Source organism: Sinocyclocheilus anshuiensis, unplaced genomic scaffold (genome assembly GCF_001515605.1).
Source record: "Sinocyclocheilus anshuiensis isolate Anshui unplaced genomic scaffold, SAMN03320099.WGS_v1.1 scaffold283, whole genome shotgun sequence".
NCBI lineage: Eukaryota > Metazoa > Chordata > Actinopteri > Cypriniformes > Cyprinidae > Sinocyclocheilus > Sinocyclocheilus anshuiensis.
In genome coordinates, this window is record NW_015549605.1 from 1,345,260 (window position 1) to 1,364,950 (window position 19,691).

Genomic DNA, 19,691 nt, shown 5'->3' on the forward strand with positions numbered 1-19,691 from the left:
TATATATATATATATATATATATATATATACATACAGTATGTATATATATATATATACTGTGCCGTTGCATAATGCTTCATTATATAAAACTAATATTGCCTTATTGGAAGCTTGTCTTCCAATCTTGAGACATACTTGTGCACCATGGAATGAAAAATCATTGATTACACAACGTAATACTTTGTCAATATTTCATAAGGCTGACAGGGCATATTGATCTATCTATAATTGATTTAAGCTTGAAAAACAGGGGAACGTATAATCAGAACACAAACATACTGTGCAAAGACTCAAGAGTACCAAATAAAGCAAATGATTTTCAGAAACAAGAAATCCAATCTACTATTTTGATTATCATGCGAGTCAAAACAGATTGTAGTTCAAGTAGATGTTACTGCTCAATGCAGCAAAAACGTATCAACTTTTTGCAATGTTTTAACCTGCAACCTTTCAGTTATCAACCCAAATCTTTAACCCCAAGTCTACATCACTCAATCCTTCTCTTTTTCAGATTCTGAAAATGCAGCGGTGACCCTCTCTGCCCTGCTGGCGAGTCTCAACAGCTGCTGTAACCCGTGGATCTACATGCTCTTCAGCGGACACCTCCTCTATGACTTCTTAGCCTGTTTCCCCTGCTGGAACAAACCCCAAAACACATTGCACAAAGTGGACTCGGACAGCAGCATCCGGAGGAACACCCTCCTGACCAAGCTGGCTGCTGTCCGGACCAAAGATGGGGTCGACTCTTGGAAAGACCCATGCAACTCCCGAAAGTCCAGTCAGTCTTTAGGGCTAGACTATTCCCGTAAATCCAGTCAATGTTTGCAACTTGACTGTTAGCGCAAATCAAGCCAGAGCGTTCCAGTGGAGTCCTAGGAGCCAGATGGGGATAAATAAAGAAGCATGAAAATAAAAAAAATTATATCTAATGATACGGTTTTAAAAGATAAGTTGTGTGGTGAGAGTCTGCTCATTTTCTGCTTATGTAGGTTGCTTACTCAAAAAATACGAAATATTCATGGTGAATGAGATTTTGATTGTCTCATAATCTACATTGAATGATTTTTGGTTTTAAAAAAATGTGTTCATTCTTATAAATGATGCATTTATTTTACAGCACACTATGTCACTTTGCACTTTCTATTTACGACTAAAGTCTGTGACTTCAGTTTTGTGTTTTAATATTGGTGAGAACTTCAGCTTCATTTCTTGAGCTGACGTGTGTCTTATTTGTTTACACCGATATCATGAAGCTCTTTTTGACTAGGTGGGAGTAAAAGAGTGTATTGTGTTATGACTGACTAAACAAAATGTTATTTTAGCACTGGTGTAAAACTTGAGCTCTGTCTTGTATTGGTCGTGCCAAACTTTAACTGAGCAAAATGACTAAAACTGAAACAGCTTGTCTGGTGTTTGGCAAACTGTTTATGCAAATATAAAAATGTATGTGTATGAAAACTGGCATTTTGTTGTTTCAAAGAAAGAAACAAAAGAGAATACATCTCAAGACATGTAAATATATAAAAATATCTCAACAAATAAAACACGTCAGTTAGAAACAATCTGTGTGTCCAGTTTGGTTAAAAATGAAAATGTACTCACCTGCAGGCCATCCAAGATGTTGAGTTTGTTTCACCAATAAAAGATTTGATCAAATGTAGCATCACTTGCTCACCAATGGATCCTTTGCAGTGAATGGGTGCCGCCAGAATGAGAGACCAAACAGCTGATAAAACATCACAAAAATCCACAAGTATAATCCACACAAATCCAGTCCATCAACTAACATCTTGTGAAGTAAAAATCTTGTAATAAACAAATTAAGATGTTTTTAACTTCAAAATGTTGTTTCCGGCTACGAGTTCTCTATCCATAATATTGCTTTCTCCAGTGAAATTATTCATCATCCTTATAATACACAGGCTCAATATATGTTTGATTGACAGGTCTCTTCCAGATTCAGACGTATTATATTAGTAATAATGGCACTGAGATCAAAGAAGGATGGAATATAAACTGAAGCTTTTTTTTTACCGGCTCGGTGAGCTGTGGGAGTAATTTTCCACTGCTGACCAATGTCTGCAATCTTGGTTGCATAACGTGGGACCAGAACACACTCTTATTACAAAGTAAATCTTCCGCCCTTAAATGCACTGCATAACTCACTATAAAATACTCAAACCAAGTGGTATCTGCAACCAAATATTGCTGAGTTTTTCTCAGAACTAACTTCACATTTCGGAATTGTTATTGCATTGATTATTTCACCAACTGCTCTCAAGGTGATTTAGTGGATGTATGAATACAAGTCTTCTATAGTTCACACAGGTGATCCTTTACATCTGCTTCAATCTCAGTTCAGGTTACATTTAAACTCCCTTCATCTCCCACAGCTTTCCCTTATCTGCTTAAAATGAAAACCCCAGTGGCTCCAATCTGCCAATCCCAGTCTTATCAAAAGGTACGTTCTGGCTAAGCCAGGATTCGAACAAACCTCGTCACATAATGCCGGTTTCATCCTCAGACCCGAACACCACTGGCAAGCAATCAGCGTTTTATTATAGGATTCAAACCCAATTGACACTAAATGTTGTGGACGGGTAAGGCCTGCCTTGTCAGTGAGTCAAACAGGAAAGGTTCTTCGTTTTTGAGGCAGCAAATCTAATAAAGGCAAGGGCCGTGTGGACTTTCAAAGACATTGAAAATATAACAGAGACCCAGGAGGGAGGTTCCACTAAAACAAGCGCAGAGACACATACAAAACACAAACAAATTGAACCGGGGTATCATTTCACAAAGAACCTTTAACATTCATGGAATGTTCTTTATAATGGAAAAATGTTCTTTAGAATATTCTTTTCAGAGCCTTTGACTGAAAGATTCTTTGAGGAACCAAAAATGATTTATGCAATGTAACGAAATCACCCTTCTGGATGTTCATCACCTTTAATTATAGAGTGAAGGAGGACTTTTTATGGAGTATTTCATTAATAATATCTCTTCAAACAGTTCTCTGGTCTTACCAGGTCTGTCAGCTTGCTGGTGTAATTGGGATCGCAGCAGTTACCTTGTCCTCACATGCCCCTGAATAAAGAAAGGTTAGATAAGTTCAGGTGAAGTAGATGATGAAACTTTCTTTCTTCAGTTTGATTCTAGAATGTCCACTGTATCAAGGATTGGAATCTTGGTTTAAAGGAATATGGTTTAAGCATCTCTGACAGGCTGTTAATTACCACAAAAAATGTATAAAAGTAAACAAAAACGTGTTCAGTACTTCATTTACAATGGTGAACCATTGTTCCATAGACAACACTAAATGAGTGTTTCAAGGATATCGAAGAATGTTACTTACTTTAAACACAATCAGTTTGCATGAACGCATTGTTTTTCTATAGCTTGGCTCCAACCTAAACAATATGTTACATTATTTTGCAAGGTTGCCAGGAAGGAAAGCGCATTGTTTAAGAAAGGAAGTTTAGCTTTAGGGTTAATGGGGGAGAATCCAACATTTTTTATCATGCAGCTCGACTACTGGAAGCTCTCCTGCCAAGCTCAAAGATGACGAGAACAAGCTCAACTTCACATATCTGTACATCTCACATACTGTACATCCCTCCTATGGCTTCATCTCCAGCTGCCTGCATCTTCTTCATCTCACATCTCCACATCTCACCCACTCAACCTGTTTCCCTCTCATTATTTCTCTGCTTTTTTCGTGAAATGCTACAATCCAGCCACAACACAGTAATATTGTGACACTACAAGGGGCCAGTCTTAAACAACAAACATTTTAGACACAATCTGGCCATTAAATCATTCTTTTTTTTTTTAAATTGGAATTCCATGTAGCGAATACTGAGAAACAGTGAAATGATGTTTAAACTCTTCTACAGCAATTCTTCTCTTCCGGCATCCCTCGCTTCATTCCTTTCTCGCTCTGGCAACCCCCTGCAAGTGACATCATTCTTTCTCCTACTTTGAAATGAAGCATCGCCATCTCCTTGTTTATTTTCCACAGACTCCAATCTCTCCGCACTCTCCGTGTTTATCCTGGAATATGTCTGTGTGTATCCTCCATTCCTCATCTGCTGAATGCCTGTTTTACTGTGACACACATTATTATTACTGAATAGCAGTTTATTTAACTTTGTCTTTTTCTCTTTGTTTCTTTATTGTCATTCAAAAGATATTGTTATGTAAGGACTAGCTGACAGCTTGTTCTCTATCCATCTTTCAATAAATGTTTTCTCTCTAAAATCAGTGAAGGAAACGTAAGCTGTCATCACCTCAGAGAAGAGCTGGCCACTTACCACATTAAACCCATTGTTCTTTTTCAATGTAATTTATAGATGAAGTGGTTTTTCAATTACGACAGTCAAACCATATTTTACTCCAAATGTAACTTAACTCTGAAGGTATAATGCCCTATATTTCTCATATAACTTTAAGTATGGATTTACTAATACATCATGGAACAATTGTCTTGCACCACCAAACAAATGTCATTTCAATTTAAAACACTTTTGTTAAAAGGCCTCAAACGTGTTCTTGCATGTGCACATCTGCATGTCACAGATAAAATCATTTGGGAAGGGGAACTTTAATACTAATAACTTGCACATACATTCAACATGTTTGACTTCTTCAACTTCATTGAAGAAGACATAGTTTTGAGTGAATCTAGCTAAACCAATCATGAACCATAACGTCTAGCGTTTATGGTATGTCTGTAAAATCATTCCTCATTTGCTATGCCTCTGAAAACCCCAAATCCTCATAGACTTTTGCTGACCTCTAGGTTTCAAATAAGATATTACAACTTAAACACAGTTCATGGACAGTAGATGAATCTTCTGCCGTTTTGACGCCTCTGAAATTTTATCTTTAGGTTGTTGGTTGAAAATAAATATTAAGGACATCGCCACTGATAGCTACCATAATAGAAATTTTCACACTGTACAAAATCTACCCTACCAGTTGCACATTCATAATTATTAGAATTCAAATACTATTTTATTTCATTAATTTGTTTAATGTCAACAGCACTCACTTGCTATACTAAAAGAGAACATTCATGCTGTAATGTATAAACTATACTGTATTTAAATATTTAAAATGTAATCATTTATTTTTATATTTTTTGTTTTGTCTCCATGAATGCACTACTATATTTTAAAAACAATATTTAATATTTAATATAATTTATAATTATAATAAGAACTTTATAATATGCATCTGTTTTAGTAGATTATTTTAAAAGTATAGCATTTATTTTTAACTTTAATTTCTTTGTCTACAGCACACATTTACACATTAAGGTTTTTTCCTCGTGATATGCATGTATCCTATTATTTTAATGTAATGAATTGCTTTTACTGTCCCCGGGGCTTATTTTCTGTATTTGCTAAAAAAAATAAAAAATAAAAAAAAATAAAAAGGGGAGGGGGGCCTAAGAACTACAAACGGCTGATTTGTCGAAAGTGCGTCGCCTTTAAGTCACGTGACAGGCGTTGAGCCAATCACAGAGACGTTTTCACGCACGGGGAAGCGCTAAGAACTGTTTGTATGCAGTCCGCCTTTACTCGAAAGTAATTGTGCAAAATCAAACCTATGTGAAATAACCTATTATGATTAATAAGGGTCCCAAATGGAAAAGAGTGCGGTCTTACGCTGGACCTGTTCCGAGGGCGAGGCACGGGCACCGGGCCGTGTCTATACGAGAGCTGGTGGTTGTGTTTGGAGGTGGAAATGAGGGAATAGCGACCAATCTGCATGTTTATAACTCAGGTAGGGCACTAAATAGACACCAACTGCATTAATACTACATAGTATAATGGATGTATCATTTATAAAAACTCATATAGAGACGTGACTTCAGATTGCATGTAGTACCCAGCAATAAATGCACTGATGGATTACTGTAAACAAATCATTGGTTAATAATATACATGAAAATAGTTAGAAATGCTGCTAAACTCTGTTATTATGTTTTCATATTCATTAAAGCTGACTGGTTTTTGTACATTAAAAGAGTTAGAAATTCATATTTAATGCTGATGTACACAATCTTTCATTAATGAATGTTCTAAACCATATATTTCAGTGACTAGGCAGTGGTTCCTGCCAGCAGTGAGAGGCGATATCCCACCTGGTTGTGCCGCTCATGGCTTTGTTTGTGAAGGCACACGGATCCTGGTGTTTGGAGGGATGGTTGAATTCGGACAGTATACCAACAGCCTCTATGAACTGCAGGTGAGCACTTAATGTAGCTCAGTTGATACCTAAATAAAAGCATTAATAGTTCATGATGGTAGTACACAGCTTTAGGAGGCCAGGGCTATGATTTCATATCTGTTCTTTTAGGCCAGTCGATGGTTGTGGAAGAAACTGAAGCCCCGCCCACCGAGGAACGCATCACTTCCATGCCCACGGATTGGCCACAGCTTCACTCTTCACGCTAATAAGTGTTATCTTTTTGGTGGAATGGCCAATGACAGTGAAGACCCAAATGGCAATATACCAAGGTGTGCATATTTACATGCGTTTATGGTTGTCAAACGCAAAAACACATACATACTCACATGGATGATGTTTATTTGTGTCTCTATGCAGGTATTTAGATGACTTCTATGAGCTGGAGCTGCAGGTCCAGTCTGGGGTTAAAGGCTGGAACATCCCTGAAACCAAAGGTGGAGGTCCGTCAGCCAGGGAATCCCATAGTTCTGTGGTGTACTGTGGCAAGGGCGGGAGTGGCCCAAAGCTATACATATTTGGGGGCATGTGTGGGCACAGACTGAATGATTTGTGGCAACTAGACATTGGTAAGGCCTTGTTCATGTTCATCAAAATAACAGAGCTTGTATGACCTCTATCTCTTGTTATATTAGTTCATTTAGTTCAAGCTTATGCTTTCATTCATTTCAGAGACTATGACTTGGACATTACCTCTAATCAGAGGTCAACTGCCGCTACCCAGGAGTCTGCACACCTCCAATGTGATTGGAAACAAGTAAAGCCATAGCCTGTTTCTTTTTTGATTTACTGTAGGAAGCGGTTCAGTTTGTGGTCCTAAAACAGGAAAGATAACAAAGCCCAGTATCTTAAAAAAAAATAAAAAATACTGCAGATTTGCAAAAAGACCTACTATTATCTAATTCTATTACCTAATTTGATGATGCTGAGTTCAAAAATATCAATAAAAACCTTCCATCATGTATTTTTTTACACAGCAAGAATGATTTTTCATATTATATGTATCAGCTTTAATGCAGTCAAATGTCATGTTTAAATAACAAAAAATATTCAAAATGTATAATTTAACTTACAATATGCATAGGAGTAAAGAAATATGTTCAAATACTCCATTTAATGTTAAGTAACTTTACATAACAGTTTATGTATAATAAAAATTAACATCATTTTCTGTTTTCTGCTGTTTGGATTTAGTAAATCACCTAAAGATGTACATAAATCATTTATATGTGTGAAAATTGAACAAATAATTGTAACCTGAGGAAAATAGGAATCATGTCTTTATGGCAGTTCTTCTGTGGATAATACAAAATTGTTGTCGAAACCAAAAATGCTACAAAAAGCCAATCATGTTTTGTGAAAAAGTGTGACATTCTATAACTAAACAGGCACTATTTCTGAAATCAGCATCGCAAAATTCGTAAGAAACAAGTATTGGATTTCATTCAGCAAAAAGCAGTTTAATGTCATGTCACAATGGTTTCAAAATTCCCATTTGAGAAATGACAGAGACTCCTCATATAATGTTGACAAAACCGCTATTCTGAAAACCCATTAGAAATCCATTAGGGGTGAATTAGCCTCTTGGGTTTGCCTAGATATTGACGTCATGACTGAACAGCTCCATTGTCCATTTCCTCTCTCAATTTCACTTTTCAATAAAGTCAAGATGTTCTACTGTCAGAACAGTTATTCCAATGTCTTTTATATTATTTTACTCAATTTTTCTTCTTTATCTTCTTGTTGTAGGTTATATGTGTTTGGAGGCTGGGTTCCCATTGGAGAGGCAGAGGACGCACTCGCTGCCGATGGAGTCAAGTGGGTCTGCACCAACTCTCTTTCCATGCTAAACCTTGGTATGATTATGAATATTACATTGTTCTTGCAGCTAGATAATCTCAAAAATTGCTTTATTATCATTACGCGTTTTCTCTTGGTATGGTTTGCTTACTGTAGACACAATGACATGGCATGACTTGACACCAGAAGAACAGCAGCAGGGATCGGCTTCAGATGTACAGTTGGACGAACAGGAAGAGGGTATTGCACACTGGCCGAAAGCACGAGCTGGACACAGCGCAGTAACCGTCGGCACTCGTCTGTATGTCTGGAGTGGGCGAGATGGATACAAAAAGTACAATAACTACCAGGTGTGCTGCAAAGATCTGTGGTACCTTGAAACAGGTGAGTGATATTAAATCAACAAAGTTTACATCTGAACATTTAAATCATCAAGTTCTGATTTGTTGTGTGTAGAGAAGCCTTCCACTCCTGGTGCAGTGTTCCTTGTGAAGTCTACAATTAATATGCTGCATGTCGCCTGGCGGCCCTTACCTGCAGCTGAATGTTATTTGCTTCAACTGCAGCCAATCACATCTCAGTCCGCTTCTACTGAACCACAGTCCACACCATCAGACACTGGAGACAGAAAGGAATCTGTACAAATAGGTATTACAAGTTGTTTTGTGCTCAAATTTAATATTGGAAAAGGTGTAAGAACCCTGTGTATATTATTTATAATTTAAATAACTGTCATTAATATGTAAATTTGTATAATTTATATACATTTTCTGTCTAGACTCCCAGCCAAGAGGAGAAAAAGAATCTTCTTCACAGGTCAGATTTCTGCATTTTAGTGTATTTCATATATGACTTTTTATATATTATATTTTTTATTAATCTCACAGGGCCTTTCTCATTTCAGGAAAGCATTTTGAGGCCAAAAGAACTAGGTGAGGAAGGGACAGACGTCCGGCCTAAAGGTGACAATGGTAGAAAAGTGAACTGCTTCTGATACGTAGTTTAATGCGCATGTTTATTTCCACTCTTGCATTCTTACTTTTTGGTCTTTCTGTGTTACAAAGTGGTTCAGTCACATATATACCTGATGATGTATTTTTAATGTGCATAATCAAAGATCAAGAAGGTGTTTCCGTGATGCCATCAAACATGAATAAGGCTGGTAAGCTGAATAGTACTTCTCAGTGCCAGAAAGGTAAGAGCACACACTTCCTGTTGAAAATAGATCAATTGTTACTGTAGTTTTCCTTTCTTACTATTTATATGATCATTCACAGAACGAGACATTTCTCCGATACCATCCCAACAGGTAGGGTGTTACAGTGTGTTTCTGTATTTATATAGGTATAAAGCTCCTAAAAACACTTGACGCATTTTCTCCCTTTGCCCTTACAGTCTGAGGACTCTGTGTGGTTTGATGTGGGTGTGTTTAAAACACTGTATTGTGAGGTTACACACTACTTCCTGCCTTCTGAGGAAGGTGACATGGCATCGACCCTGTTTGGTCGAAACTCATCTGACAGTGAGGTTTGTCTGTGTTATTGGTTTGATATTACCACACCTAATTGTAATGGTTTCCAGTTGTGACAGTGCGTTTTACGTCACCACTTTCTGTCCGACAGTGGGAGTTGCCGGGTCCTCATTGTTTTAAGGATCGTGAGAAGCAGGAATTGGCCTCAGGAGTCACATATAAATTCCGGGTGGCCGGACTGAACAGCCGTGGCCTGGGCAACTTCAGTCCCGTCAGCGAGTTTAAAACCTGCCAGCTTGGATTTCCTGGAGCGCCATCTGCTGTAAAAATCACCAAGGTACAATCAGTCTTCTCAGTGATGACAAACATTTTGCGTTCAAAGACGTTTAGATGCTATGTTATGATTTCAGGATAAAGATTCAGTGCATATCACCTGGGAGCCTCCCACCTCTCCGTCGGGGAAGATCACTGAGTATTCCATGTACTTGGCTGTGAGGAAGAGTCGAGGGAACAGCGTGGAGAGACCTGGCGAGCTGGCCTTCATCCGAATCTACTGTGGTACCAAGACTTCATGCACAGTCAGCGAAAGCCAGCTGAGCAACGCGCACATCGACTGCTCGGCACGGCCTGCTGTCGTCTTCCGTATCGCTGCCAAGAACGAGCAGGGCTACGGTCCGGCCACTCAGATCCGCTGGCTGCAAGGTGTGCAAAAACTTCTAAAGCTTTGACTCATTAATGTGTATCCTCATCAAATCCTTATTTGTGACCCTGGAGCACAAAACCAGTCATGAGTAGCACGGGTATATTTGTAGCAATAGCCAACAGTACATTGTATGGGTCAAAATTATCGATTTTTCTTTTATGCCAAAAATCATTCGGATATTAAGTAAAGATCATGTTCCATGAAGATATTTTGTAAATTTCCTACCGTAAATATATCAAAACCTAATTTTTGATTAGTAATATGCATTGCTAAGGACTTAATTTTGACAACTTTAAAGTTGATTTTCTCTAGTTTTATTTTTTTGTATCCTCAGATTCCAGATTTTCAAATAGTTTTATCTCAGCCAAATATTGTCCGATCCTAACAAACCATACATCAATTGAAAGCTTATTTATTCAGATAATGCATAAATTATCAGCATTCAGATGATGTATAAATCTCAATTTCAAAAAATTTTGTGGTCCAGGGTCACATTTTTCCTTGGGTTGATTGATGTATTGCCTAAAACCTTTGTCACAGCCATAAAACACACACATATATATATATATTTTCTCAGAGTAGTATGTTGCTTGTAGAAAAACAGCAATTATGGCATTTAAACTCTACACAAACCAATCATAATTTCAATAATTAAAGAAATATTAAAGAGCCAACTTACCTTTATTATGGCATTGTTGATGCTGCTGATGTTTATTGGTCAAGTATTTGACCAAAAATACAGTAAAAACAATATTGTGAAATATTATTAGAATTTAAAATAATATATTTTAAAATGTGATGGCAAAGCTGAATTTTCAGCATCATCACTCCAGCCTTGTCACATGATCATTCAGAAATCATTCTAATATGCTGATTTAGTGCTCAAGAATCATTTCTTATTATTAATGTTGAAAACAGTTGTGCTGATTAATATTTATTAATCGGCACATAACCGCAATACATTTTTTCAGGTTCATTTGTTGAGTAGAAAGTTCAAAAGTACAATATCTTTAAAAAAATAAATATTTTGTAACATTATAAAGGCCTTTACTGTCACTTTTGATCAATTTCATGTCAAATAAAAAATCTTAATTTCTTATAAAATATTGTAACTTCTGAACATTAATGTACACTGCAATATAGTATCAATGCAATATACAGTCTGGTCCTAACTGCTTTATATGTCGTCCTACAGATGCGAGTAAACTGAAATCGTCAGTGACACAGGCAGACTCCAGTCCTCCAGCAGCAGAGCCTGACACCACCTGCAGATGAACTCTCACCCCTGACGGGTCGCAAGCTGCTGCACTGACTGCCAAAGCTCTAATACTTCAGGACTGCATTTCACTCTCTTTATTATTCCACAACGCCTTTTGCCATTTTAAATGAACTCTTCTATTGGCTGATCTCAGTTCACTGTTTTTCTATATTTTGATTGCCTTTTAATGTCATGGTATCGTTTATACTGTAAGCTTTAGGTTTATCAGTATCAGTCAAAAAGGTCATCACTGTAAAATGTACATATTTCGTTAACACTTTTAATACTGAGTTCATAAATGTATTTATATTATGGATTGTTGTAGCCACAGGCAACACTTTTTTTATACCTCCAAATCCCTACTATGGTTTTTGTGAGCAAAATTTATTCACGCATTAGTGGAAAACGAGCTACTTCCCTCTATCTTAAACTGCATGTATGTTTCTTAAAATAGGCTCCTGTATTTTTAGGAACTGCATAATTGACAGTAGTTGGAACATAAACCGCTCCACCAGAGCTCCCTTCATTTCAGTTTTTTTCATTCGACTGAGCTCATTTTTGATTGCGTTATTTTGTTTCCCAAAAGCTGTCCAATTCTTACTCTTAAAAAGAGTTAACTGGAGAAAACGTTTTCCTGTGCCTTATTACTGTACAAAATTACAATGCTGTTTTATATAGAGTAAGTTATAGAACAATTCAGGAAATTATTTAGTTTTGTTACATTACAAAAACGACTACTAGGACATCCTACATTTTGCCATAAAAGCGTCAAATCTGCAATTTGGGTTAAATATTCAGTGCATTAATTAAACAATAATACACATTTACCCTGCACAAATTAGTATAATCGGTCTACTGGGGGATTTTTAATATTCCATTTGTAGAATTGCTTATGCAGTTACATTACATTAGCGATTATATATGTATTAATGTTCCATTAGCATGTCACTAACCTAGAGAACTACAAAGAGTATTAATTACACAGACAGTGCTATTTTTAACCGAGCTCTTAAAAACATTTCTACAACCCTTTCTTGATTGCAAAACTACTAACTACTTTTTTTTTTTTTTTTACACATTTGTTCCACAACATATCAGTCACAAATAGAAAATTTTTTCATGTACACTCCCATAATGGTCTTCTTGTGTGGACAAAAATTTACTAAAAAATGTATTGCAATAAAGTTTAGTTGGAAACGCTGTTATGACAAGGCATACATTTGTTCAAATTAATTTTGATCTTGACTATTTTCATCAGCTTATTTTGTAATATTCATGGAAGATTTTTAAGACATACTTTAAACAACATTCAAACAAAGAAAGATCACTTTTTTTATTCAAAGAATCAGCATAACAATGTCAGTTCAATAGATTAATTAAGACCAAACGTCAAATCAAATGAAAATTCCCTTGATTCTGGGAATGTAAATTGTCAATATGGCCTTTCTATCTTCCCACTGCCCCATCCCAAACTTTAAAAATGATTAAATACAAGGAACACCCCCCCCAAAAAAAAGTCATAATTTGGTTCGGCCTGTACCAAGCAGACCATTCAAAACAAACTGGCCTAAATATAATACTGAATGAATTACAAGACATCACTTAAGATCAAATCAGCCTCCTGGCAACAGGCACTTTTGTTCCTGCTCTGGTAACCAGGCATCTCTTGGTCTTCCAGCACTGACCTGAAAACTTTGCAAGGCAAGAGATAAGACTGTCTGGACACTGGACAGGCTACTAGATATAAGTCGGGCCGGTCTTCGGTCATGAGAATTGTATCTGCTGAACGCCAGGGATCTAAAGGATCGTAAAAAAAGAGATGGTTTAAATAGTGAGCATAACTAAAATCTTACAACAGTAAATGGTTCAGTGTCATCGGGAATCTTCAGTCATATATCTGTAGTTTAACATGGATTGGTTTACATACTAACCTGCTGGTATGAGGTGGTATATACCATCACATTCTGTTGCTGGCCATCAGCAGTGATCAGTCCTGCAGGCAACTGACCAGCTGTAAGTTCAAAGTAACACAACATTAATTCATTATGTAGACCCTTTAAGACACTAAAAGCTATAAATAAGCAAGATAATAGTGCTGTATGTTTCGATTGCATTACATTTTCTGAACAAGGCAGAAGAATATATAAGCTATATGAATGAAAGAGATTGCACTTACTGAAACTGTCATCTGTAAGCTCTTCTCCAAGGCCTTCGCTGACTGTAACCGGAGTGATGCCTTTCTCACCCTTCATTGCCTTGGAAACATGAATATGTTACTTCACGTCTAACCACAATTTGTGCTCTAAAAATGATATTCATGATGACATGCAGGTATTGCTTTTCTAAAAATCACATTCTGCAATTTTCTATTTCAAAAGTGCAGGCGATATGTCTCTCTCAAAGATCCTTTATATTGATGTTTTTAGACCATGATCTGAAATTTATTATTAATTTTGCATATGTGAGTGAGTGAATAATACCTCTCTGAACTTCTGCAGGTAGAGTTTAAGCGGCTCCACGTACATGTCAAAACCCAGAGTGGACATAGCAAACAAGATGTCCTCTCCGTTTATGGTCTTGCGTTTCTCTTGATGGCATCGCTCGCTGGCCTCAGATGTGATAAAGCTTATGAACTCGCTCACACACTCCTGCACACACTCTTTTGCATCCTTTGCTATCTGTTTTTAAAAAGAGAGATGACAGAAGTGATCAAGGTTACTTCTACATAAGATTAGGATTTATATAGATGCACTCCAAAAGGACAAATTCAAGCTAATAAAATATTGAAAACAAGAGGTTTTTTTTTTTTTTGTTATTACGAGTTCTCCATACCTGGAAACAATTTTAAAATTCTCTAATATTACCTTTCCAGTCTGTGGGATGGCATTCTTCATGATGCGGGCAACATTTGCGATGGGAAGGTAGATGTCCTGCTCTCGGAAATGGTCTTTACTGCCGTTGCCATCCTCATGGTCATTGAAACTTTCATCCCCATCATCTGCCAAAAAAAAACAAAAAACATGACAATGGACAAACTGCTACTACTTGACTCATAATAACAACTTTGTTCATTATCTCTATCACAGAATAATGGTTTACGGTGACATCATGTCCATACCATCCTGGGTCTGCAAGACATATGTCCCTCCTGTCATATACTCTCCAGTTATTCCTAACTGAGTGGTATCTGTGGTGCTGCTGTCTCCGTCCATCTAAAAAACACAAACTGGACAATGGGGGTTAAAACATTCATTCCAATTACAGCTTTATAATGAGCAAAAATATTCACTCATGACCCACGACAACTAGAAAACTCTCCAGAGCATAAAAAGCATGATTAATAATAATACTGAATAACCATATTAAATTATAACCATATGTACAATATTTATAAAACATTTACGAATTTAGCAGACGCTTTTATCCAAAGAGAAACAAAAAAGTACACTTACAAAAGAGGAACAAAAAGTAATTCGTCAAAGAACCAACAAAAATCGTAATAAACAATGCCAGGTTTATTAGACAAACTAGATTAAACAGCTAGAAAAGATACGTTTAAAAAATGCAAATAATAAAATACGCAATAAATATGTACGTGGCTTTGGATATGTTATTAATATCGATATGTTATTAATATCGATAATAACTGGTCCTATAATTATTTGTATGTATTTCTGGCAGGCTTTGTTTTGATAGTCGGCTAGCAGGTTAGCATCGTCCCAGCTCAAGCTAACAAATTACACACATTTAACATAGGGAAATATCTCATTTATGAACAATTTGTAAACTTTAACCAGAAATTAACGGTCTTCTTTTATAATTAGAGTTGCTGTTTATTAAATGTGTCTTCGGGGCCTCGCGTGGATGTAGCATCCATTTCTCCACTCAAATAATGCCTTACCCATCCTCAAACTTTCATTATTTTAAGACTTCCTGTATTTAACGGCTGCTTCGGCCTGGTAAAACCTGTAAAAACCTGCCGGTATCGGCCTTTTCTATCCGTTAAACACGAGAATGACCGCTGTAGCGGATCATTTGACCGGAGCCACAAATACAAACCTGACTCGCTCTCGCGCTGCAACTTGATTGGACGCCGGAAATGGAGCTGCGCGAGACAGTTTGTGCACGCGTGTATGTTGGTCACCAGGGGTCGCGCTGGAAATGAGATTGTGAATATTAGAAGAGGTGGCATTTAACGACATTTCTATGTTCCCTTTATCTAGTGCAAATCGTTTTTATCATTAAAATCATTAAAACGTTGTTTTTTCATCATGTTCCCTTCATTTGGTTTTGATGACATGATCCATACTCATTACGCATGTAGGCCTATAGGCCTACATGGGTAATTATCATATAAATTAATTTTATGGAAATAGGTGGAAATCCTATCCACACTTCCCTCTAATTCCACTCTTGTTTCCCTTTCCTTCCTTTTTTCATGTCTCAGGTAAATATTACTGGTGCTGGAGCTCAGCAAAAGAACTGAATGAGGTGAATTTCACATTCAAATGCAGTCTTTGTTTATCATAGCCAACTGTGAAAACTTTCCTTTTTTTCTGTATTATGTTCTTCATATTTTTACTTTTTTCTTCATGAGTGAATAATGCACCTATGGTGATGCTTCATTACTTTAAAAGTGCCATATGTTCAAAGTGATGGCAAACATATGTTGCACATTGAAGTGAAAAAGTAACTAAATGCTCTTCTTTGAATGTGGGTGGATGATATGGTTTTGTCTCTTTAATTAGTTCTGAAAGTTTTTTGAAGTAAAATAAATGTGTGTAGTTTGCACCTAAAGAACAAATTAAAGTGGAAAAAATAATATAATTTGTATTTTTACTAACTTCTGACTGCTTGTGATACCAGATGCTTGTACAAAGAAGCAAACCTTTCTTAAGAGTAGCAGTTTAATCGCAGCCAGCTCTGAAATATTAAAATATAATTACAAAACCCTGACATGCTCATGCCTGACCTGAGTGGAGGGAAAAGAGAATTATGTTTAATGCATTTTAGTACTTAAGGCACTGTTTTTCCTCATTAGTGTGTACAGTAATGGCTTTAACTAATTGCTTACAGTCAAATAAAAATATAACAGTATTTCACCCCTGTCCTGGCTGTATATTTGGTCTAAACTGGCAAAAAAGCTACACTTACAGTCACAGGCTAGCCACAAATAACTGCATTTTCCAGGAGTTTTCCAGCATACTTTTTATGCTGTAATTCCTCGCTGTACAGTAAAAACTCTCCTCTCTTCCCCTCACAGGGTCTCAGTAGACATCAACACCATGACCTTGTAATTCTGGCCTAATTCCCTGAGAGCTTCCTCTTGGGAATGGACACCTCAGAAAGTGCCTCTAATCAGCAGGTCCAGAATGCAAAATCACTCATGAATTTTAAACGTTTCTGCTTCAGTCAGCACTGAATGCTGTGGACCGTGAATGCATAATTATATTAGCGACTGCTTATTGAGGAGGAAATGTTGTGGCAGTTTATATCCATATGAATCAAGACTTCATTTTCAATTTGGAATCAATTCTTCTCAAATGAATGTAATTTCCTGTTTATTTATTTTTTTGTCATTTTATTACAATTGTATTTTATTAATTATTATTTTTATTAATTATTAGTTGTAATAATAATAATAATACGTTCAGCTAAAATGCAATTTTATTAAATAAATAATAATTGAAAGCTACTTCTTATCTTATTACAATGTTATTTTATTTTTGTTTATAAATGCATGTAGCCTAGTTTCTATTATATACAGAGTACAATATACTCTGGTCATTTTTTGGTTGATATTCTGTCTCTATCCATTAAAATAAACCTACCATAAAAATTACAGACCCTTCATTTCTTTGTAAGTGGGCAAACTTACAAAATCAGCTGGGGATCAAATAAATATTTTCCCCACTGTATATGTGCATGTAGTTTCTATAACATACAAAGTACAATGTATATATTCATATTAATTATTAGTGTACATGTAGATATGCATATATATATATATATATATATATATATATGTGTGGTGTGTGTAGTTTATATTATACACAATGTACAATGTATAAATGAATAATAATAGTGTTTCAGCTAAAATGCAATTTTATTAAATAAATAAATGTATGAATGAACAAACAAATAAATAAACACATAAATAAATAAATAAACCTTTCCATTTTGTTTGAATCAGATTTACAATAAGAACAATAGCTACAATAATTAACTGTGATTACTATGGGAAATTTTACACTTTTATATTAATAGTGTACATGTAGATATGCATATATATATATATATATATATATATATATGTGTGGTGTGTGTAGTTTATATTATACACAATGTACAATGTATAAATGAATAATAATAGTGTTTCAGCTAAAATGCAATTTTATTAAATAAATAAATGTATGAATGAACAAACAAATAAATAAACACATAAATAAATAAATAAACCTTTCCATTTTGTTTGAATCAGATTTACAATAAGAACAATAGCTACAATAATTAACTGTGATTACTATGGGAAATTTTACACTTTTTCACATATGCAATATTCACATATGCAATAACCATCCAATTCAGTGGCAGACTTTGGTTTGAGATACTGGGTCATGGATATAAGTGGTATGTACTGCAAAAATGTCAAACCACTAACTAAAAAGCTTCAGTTTAATTGCAACGCTGGCTTTATTTTTTAAAGCAACTTAAAATTGACTTTTTGACCTCTTTGAATTCAATTGCAGATGTAGTAAATTATTACTGCAGATGTAGTAATATTATTCCACTTTGAAAACTCGTAAAAAGCGAACAGAAATGCCAGAAAAAGTATTGGGACAAGTCAAAGGGAAACAAAGATGCTGTTATAAGATAGAGATGAAAGCATTTTTACAGTGTGGGCAGCGCTCATTCGCCGCGCGGCGGGAGGGGGCGGAGTTTCGCCGCTGTAGCCTAGTGTGCGGAGGAAGGTAGTGCACTCCAGGGAGCTGCGCTGAGATCTTTGAGACACGGACGCAGGCGGCATCAGCATCAAACACAGACCCGCTGTATGGGGCTCCGTCCCTCCGTCTCTCCGTGCCCAGCCATGAAACAGACATTACTGGACCTCATGAGGATGAGTAGGATCTGCCGGATGGTGCTGGCCACTTGTTTAGGATCTTTTATTCTGGTCATCTTCTATTTCCAAAGTATGTTCCAACCAGGTAGGACTTCGTGGTGGTTTCATCCTAAAGGCTTTTAATCGATTTGAGATGCCCCTTTATTCCCTTTTGTAGCCTGTGACATGGTGATTTAGTGTGGAAGAATGTCATTAATAATCAATGAGCTGTTTGAAGGAGCGCATCAATCAGCAGCAGCGAGAGTGAATGATGCACTGACTCACATCAAAGCTCCAGCTGTCTGTAGCCTATCAATAATGACGTCCAGTTTTATGTATTTTTAATCTTTTACACAATGGGTAGAGCTCGGGTCCGTTGTTTAGTGTTGTGGAGGGACGGTCATTGTCTCCGGTAGCCGGTACAGTAGAGCCACTGTATATCAAACACGCTGTGCAAACATTCATACATCAATACTGGCACACAATTGAGTTGACATACATTCGCCCTGCTGCTTCTGTTCATTACTGTTACTTATACTGTTGTGAAGTTGAAAATTAAGTAAAGTGGACGAGCATAATTCCATAACAGAGGAAATATAGCGCTGAATATAGCGCAATATTCTTGTATTGTGTAGATATTGTGTGCTTTACTGGTTGAGCAATTTCCTATCTATCTATCTATCTATCTATCTATCTATCTGTGTTAAAGTAGCCTACTTATTTAGGCTTTTTCAAAGTAGCTACAATTTAAAAGTTCTATATCTATCTATCTATCTATCTATCTATCTATCTATCTTTGTCTAAATCCACTGGAACTCCACATACATTGTGCATAGACTAGAGCACATCTGGAAATTGTATTGATGGATGATGTAGGAGGTATAATTACGCCTGTCTGTTAGACTTTTCCATTGTCCTGCTCGCCGGTTTGGTTCATCTTGACCAGAGCATGTAGCATGTCATCTGTTTTTTGGGGAATCCCCATGTGCTGCGGATGGAAGATCCAGATAAGGACAATGAAACCTGTGTAGTAGTGCAGTAGAGAGTAACCGCTGTGGTCACCGGCACGGTGGAATGTCTCTGGAAACGGTGAGTCATGAGCGCCAC

At 36.5% G+C, this 19,691-nt stretch overlaps 4 protein-coding genes and 1 long non-coding RNA gene across 10 annotated transcripts in view; 3 read left to right on the forward strand and 2 right to left on the reverse strand.

The window, feature by feature from the left end:
• The window catches only part of avpr1ab (arginine vasopressin receptor 1Ab), a 4,029-nt gene extending 2,609 nt beyond the window's left edge, over nucleotides 1–1,420 (forward strand). Inside the window, exon 3 of the mRNA XM_016447493.1 lies at nucleotides 513–1,420. Within this exon, the coding sequence (XP_016302979.1) occupies nucleotides 513–841 (329 nt within the window). The 3' untranslated portion in view covers nucleotides 842–1,420. The remainder of the gene's footprint in view (nucleotides 1–512) is intronic.
• A 281-nt stretch (nucleotides 1,421–1,701) lies between these two features.
• LOC107658844 (uncharacterized) lies at nucleotides 1,702–6,206 on the reverse strand. Its single transcript, XR_001630842.1, has 3 exons — nucleotides 6,150–6,206; nucleotides 3,025–3,085; nucleotides 1,702–1,727 (listed from the first exon to the last, which is right to left on the reverse strand). It is a non-coding gene; the product is annotated as an uncharacterized LOC107658844 (long non-coding RNA).
• Nucleotides 5,538–12,317, forward strand: LOC107658821 (host cell factor 2-like). 3 transcript variants are annotated; one of them, XR_001630834.1, is made up of 17 exons: nucleotides 5,538–5,788; nucleotides 6,105–6,253; nucleotides 6,365–6,525; nucleotides 6,614–6,822; nucleotides 6,926–7,010; nucleotides 8,003–8,109; nucleotides 8,210–8,437; nucleotides 8,510–8,701; nucleotides 8,832–8,869; nucleotides 8,958–9,015; nucleotides 9,171–9,248; nucleotides 9,331–9,362; nucleotides 9,449–9,580; nucleotides 9,676–9,861; nucleotides 9,935–10,226; nucleotides 11,423–12,152; nucleotides 12,198–12,317. XR_001630834.1 is itself a non-coding variant. In XM_016447481.1 (16 exons), exons 1-16 carry the CDS (start codon nucleotides 5,629–5,631, stop codon nucleotides 11,500–11,502), a joined length of 2,187 nt encoding a protein of 728 aa, XP_016302967.1. In that variant the 5' UTR covers nucleotides 5,538–5,628; the 3' UTR covers nucleotides 11,503–12,317. The 3 variants fall into 3 exon arrangements, 1 of the variants encoding a protein (XP_016302967.1); XR_001630835.1 differs by having other exon boundaries at nucleotides 8,958–8,985; XM_016447481.1 differs by having other exon boundaries at nucleotides 11,423–12,317.
• A 507-nt stretch (nucleotides 12,318–12,824) lies between these two features.
• On the reverse strand, nucleotides 12,825–15,642 carry LOC107658836 (nuclear transcription factor Y subunit beta-like). Of its 3 annotated transcripts, none has more exons than XM_016447505.1 (7): nucleotides 15,387–15,538; nucleotides 14,604–14,697; nucleotides 14,350–14,483; nucleotides 13,966–14,163; nucleotides 13,662–13,740; nucleotides 13,417–13,496; nucleotides 12,825–13,282 (listed from the first exon to the last, which is right to left on the reverse strand). In XM_016447505.1, the coding sequence occupies exons 2-7, from the start codon at nucleotides 14,695–14,697 to the stop codon at nucleotides 13,250–13,252; spliced, it is 618 nt and encodes a 205-aa protein (XP_016302991.1). In that variant the 5' UTR covers nucleotides 15,387–15,538; the 3' UTR covers nucleotides 12,825–13,249. The 3 variants fall into 3 exon arrangements, with proteins under 3 accessions (XP_016302991.1, XP_016302992.1, XP_016302990.1); XM_016447506.1 differs by lacking the exon at nucleotides 15,387–15,538 and adding an exon at nucleotides 14,938–15,327; XM_016447504.1 differs by lacking the exon at nucleotides 15,387–15,538 and adding an exon at nucleotides 15,545–15,642 and having other exon boundaries at nucleotides 12,826–13,282.
• Nucleotides 15,643–18,424: 2,782 nt separating this feature from the next.
• LOC107658831 (carbohydrate sulfotransferase 11) overlaps nucleotides 18,425–19,691 on the forward strand; it is a 46,645-nt gene continuing 45,378 nt past the window's right edge. The window contains exon 1 of one of the 2 annotated variants that reach the window (XM_016447495.1): nucleotides 18,425–18,675. In XM_016447495.1, the coding sequence (XP_016302981.1) occupies nucleotides 18,537–18,675 (139 nt within the window). In that variant the 5' untranslated portion in view covers nucleotides 18,425–18,536. Of the gene's footprint in view, nucleotides 18,691–19,691 lie in introns of both variants that reach the window. The other variant, XM_016447494.1, reaches the window with a different exon arrangement.

Coding starts and splice junctions, on each gene's coding strand:
- LOC107658821 (XM_016447481.1), top strand. CDS start 5,629: ATGATTAATAAGGGTCCCAAATGGAAAAGAGTGCGGTCTTACGCTGGA. Junction 6,526..6,613: donor CCAAATGGCAATATACCAAG/GTGTGCATATTT, acceptor GTCTCTATGCAG/GTATTTAGATGACTTCTATG. Junction 8,702..8,831: donor AAAGGAATCTGTACAAATAG/GTATTACAAGTT, acceptor TTTTCTGTCTAG/ACTCCCAGCCAAGAGGAGAA.
- LOC107658836 (XM_016447505.1), bottom strand. CDS start 14,697: ATGGACGGAGACAGCAGCACCACAGATACCACTCAGTTAGGAATAACT. Junction 13,497..13,661: donor GCTTACAGATGACAGTTTCA/GTAAGTGCAATC, acceptor TTGAACTTACAG/CTGGTCAGTTGCCTGCAGGA. Junction 13,283..13,416: donor ATACCACCTCATACCAGCAG/GTTAGTATGTAA, acceptor ACGATCCTTTAG/ATCCCTGGCGTTCAGCAGAT.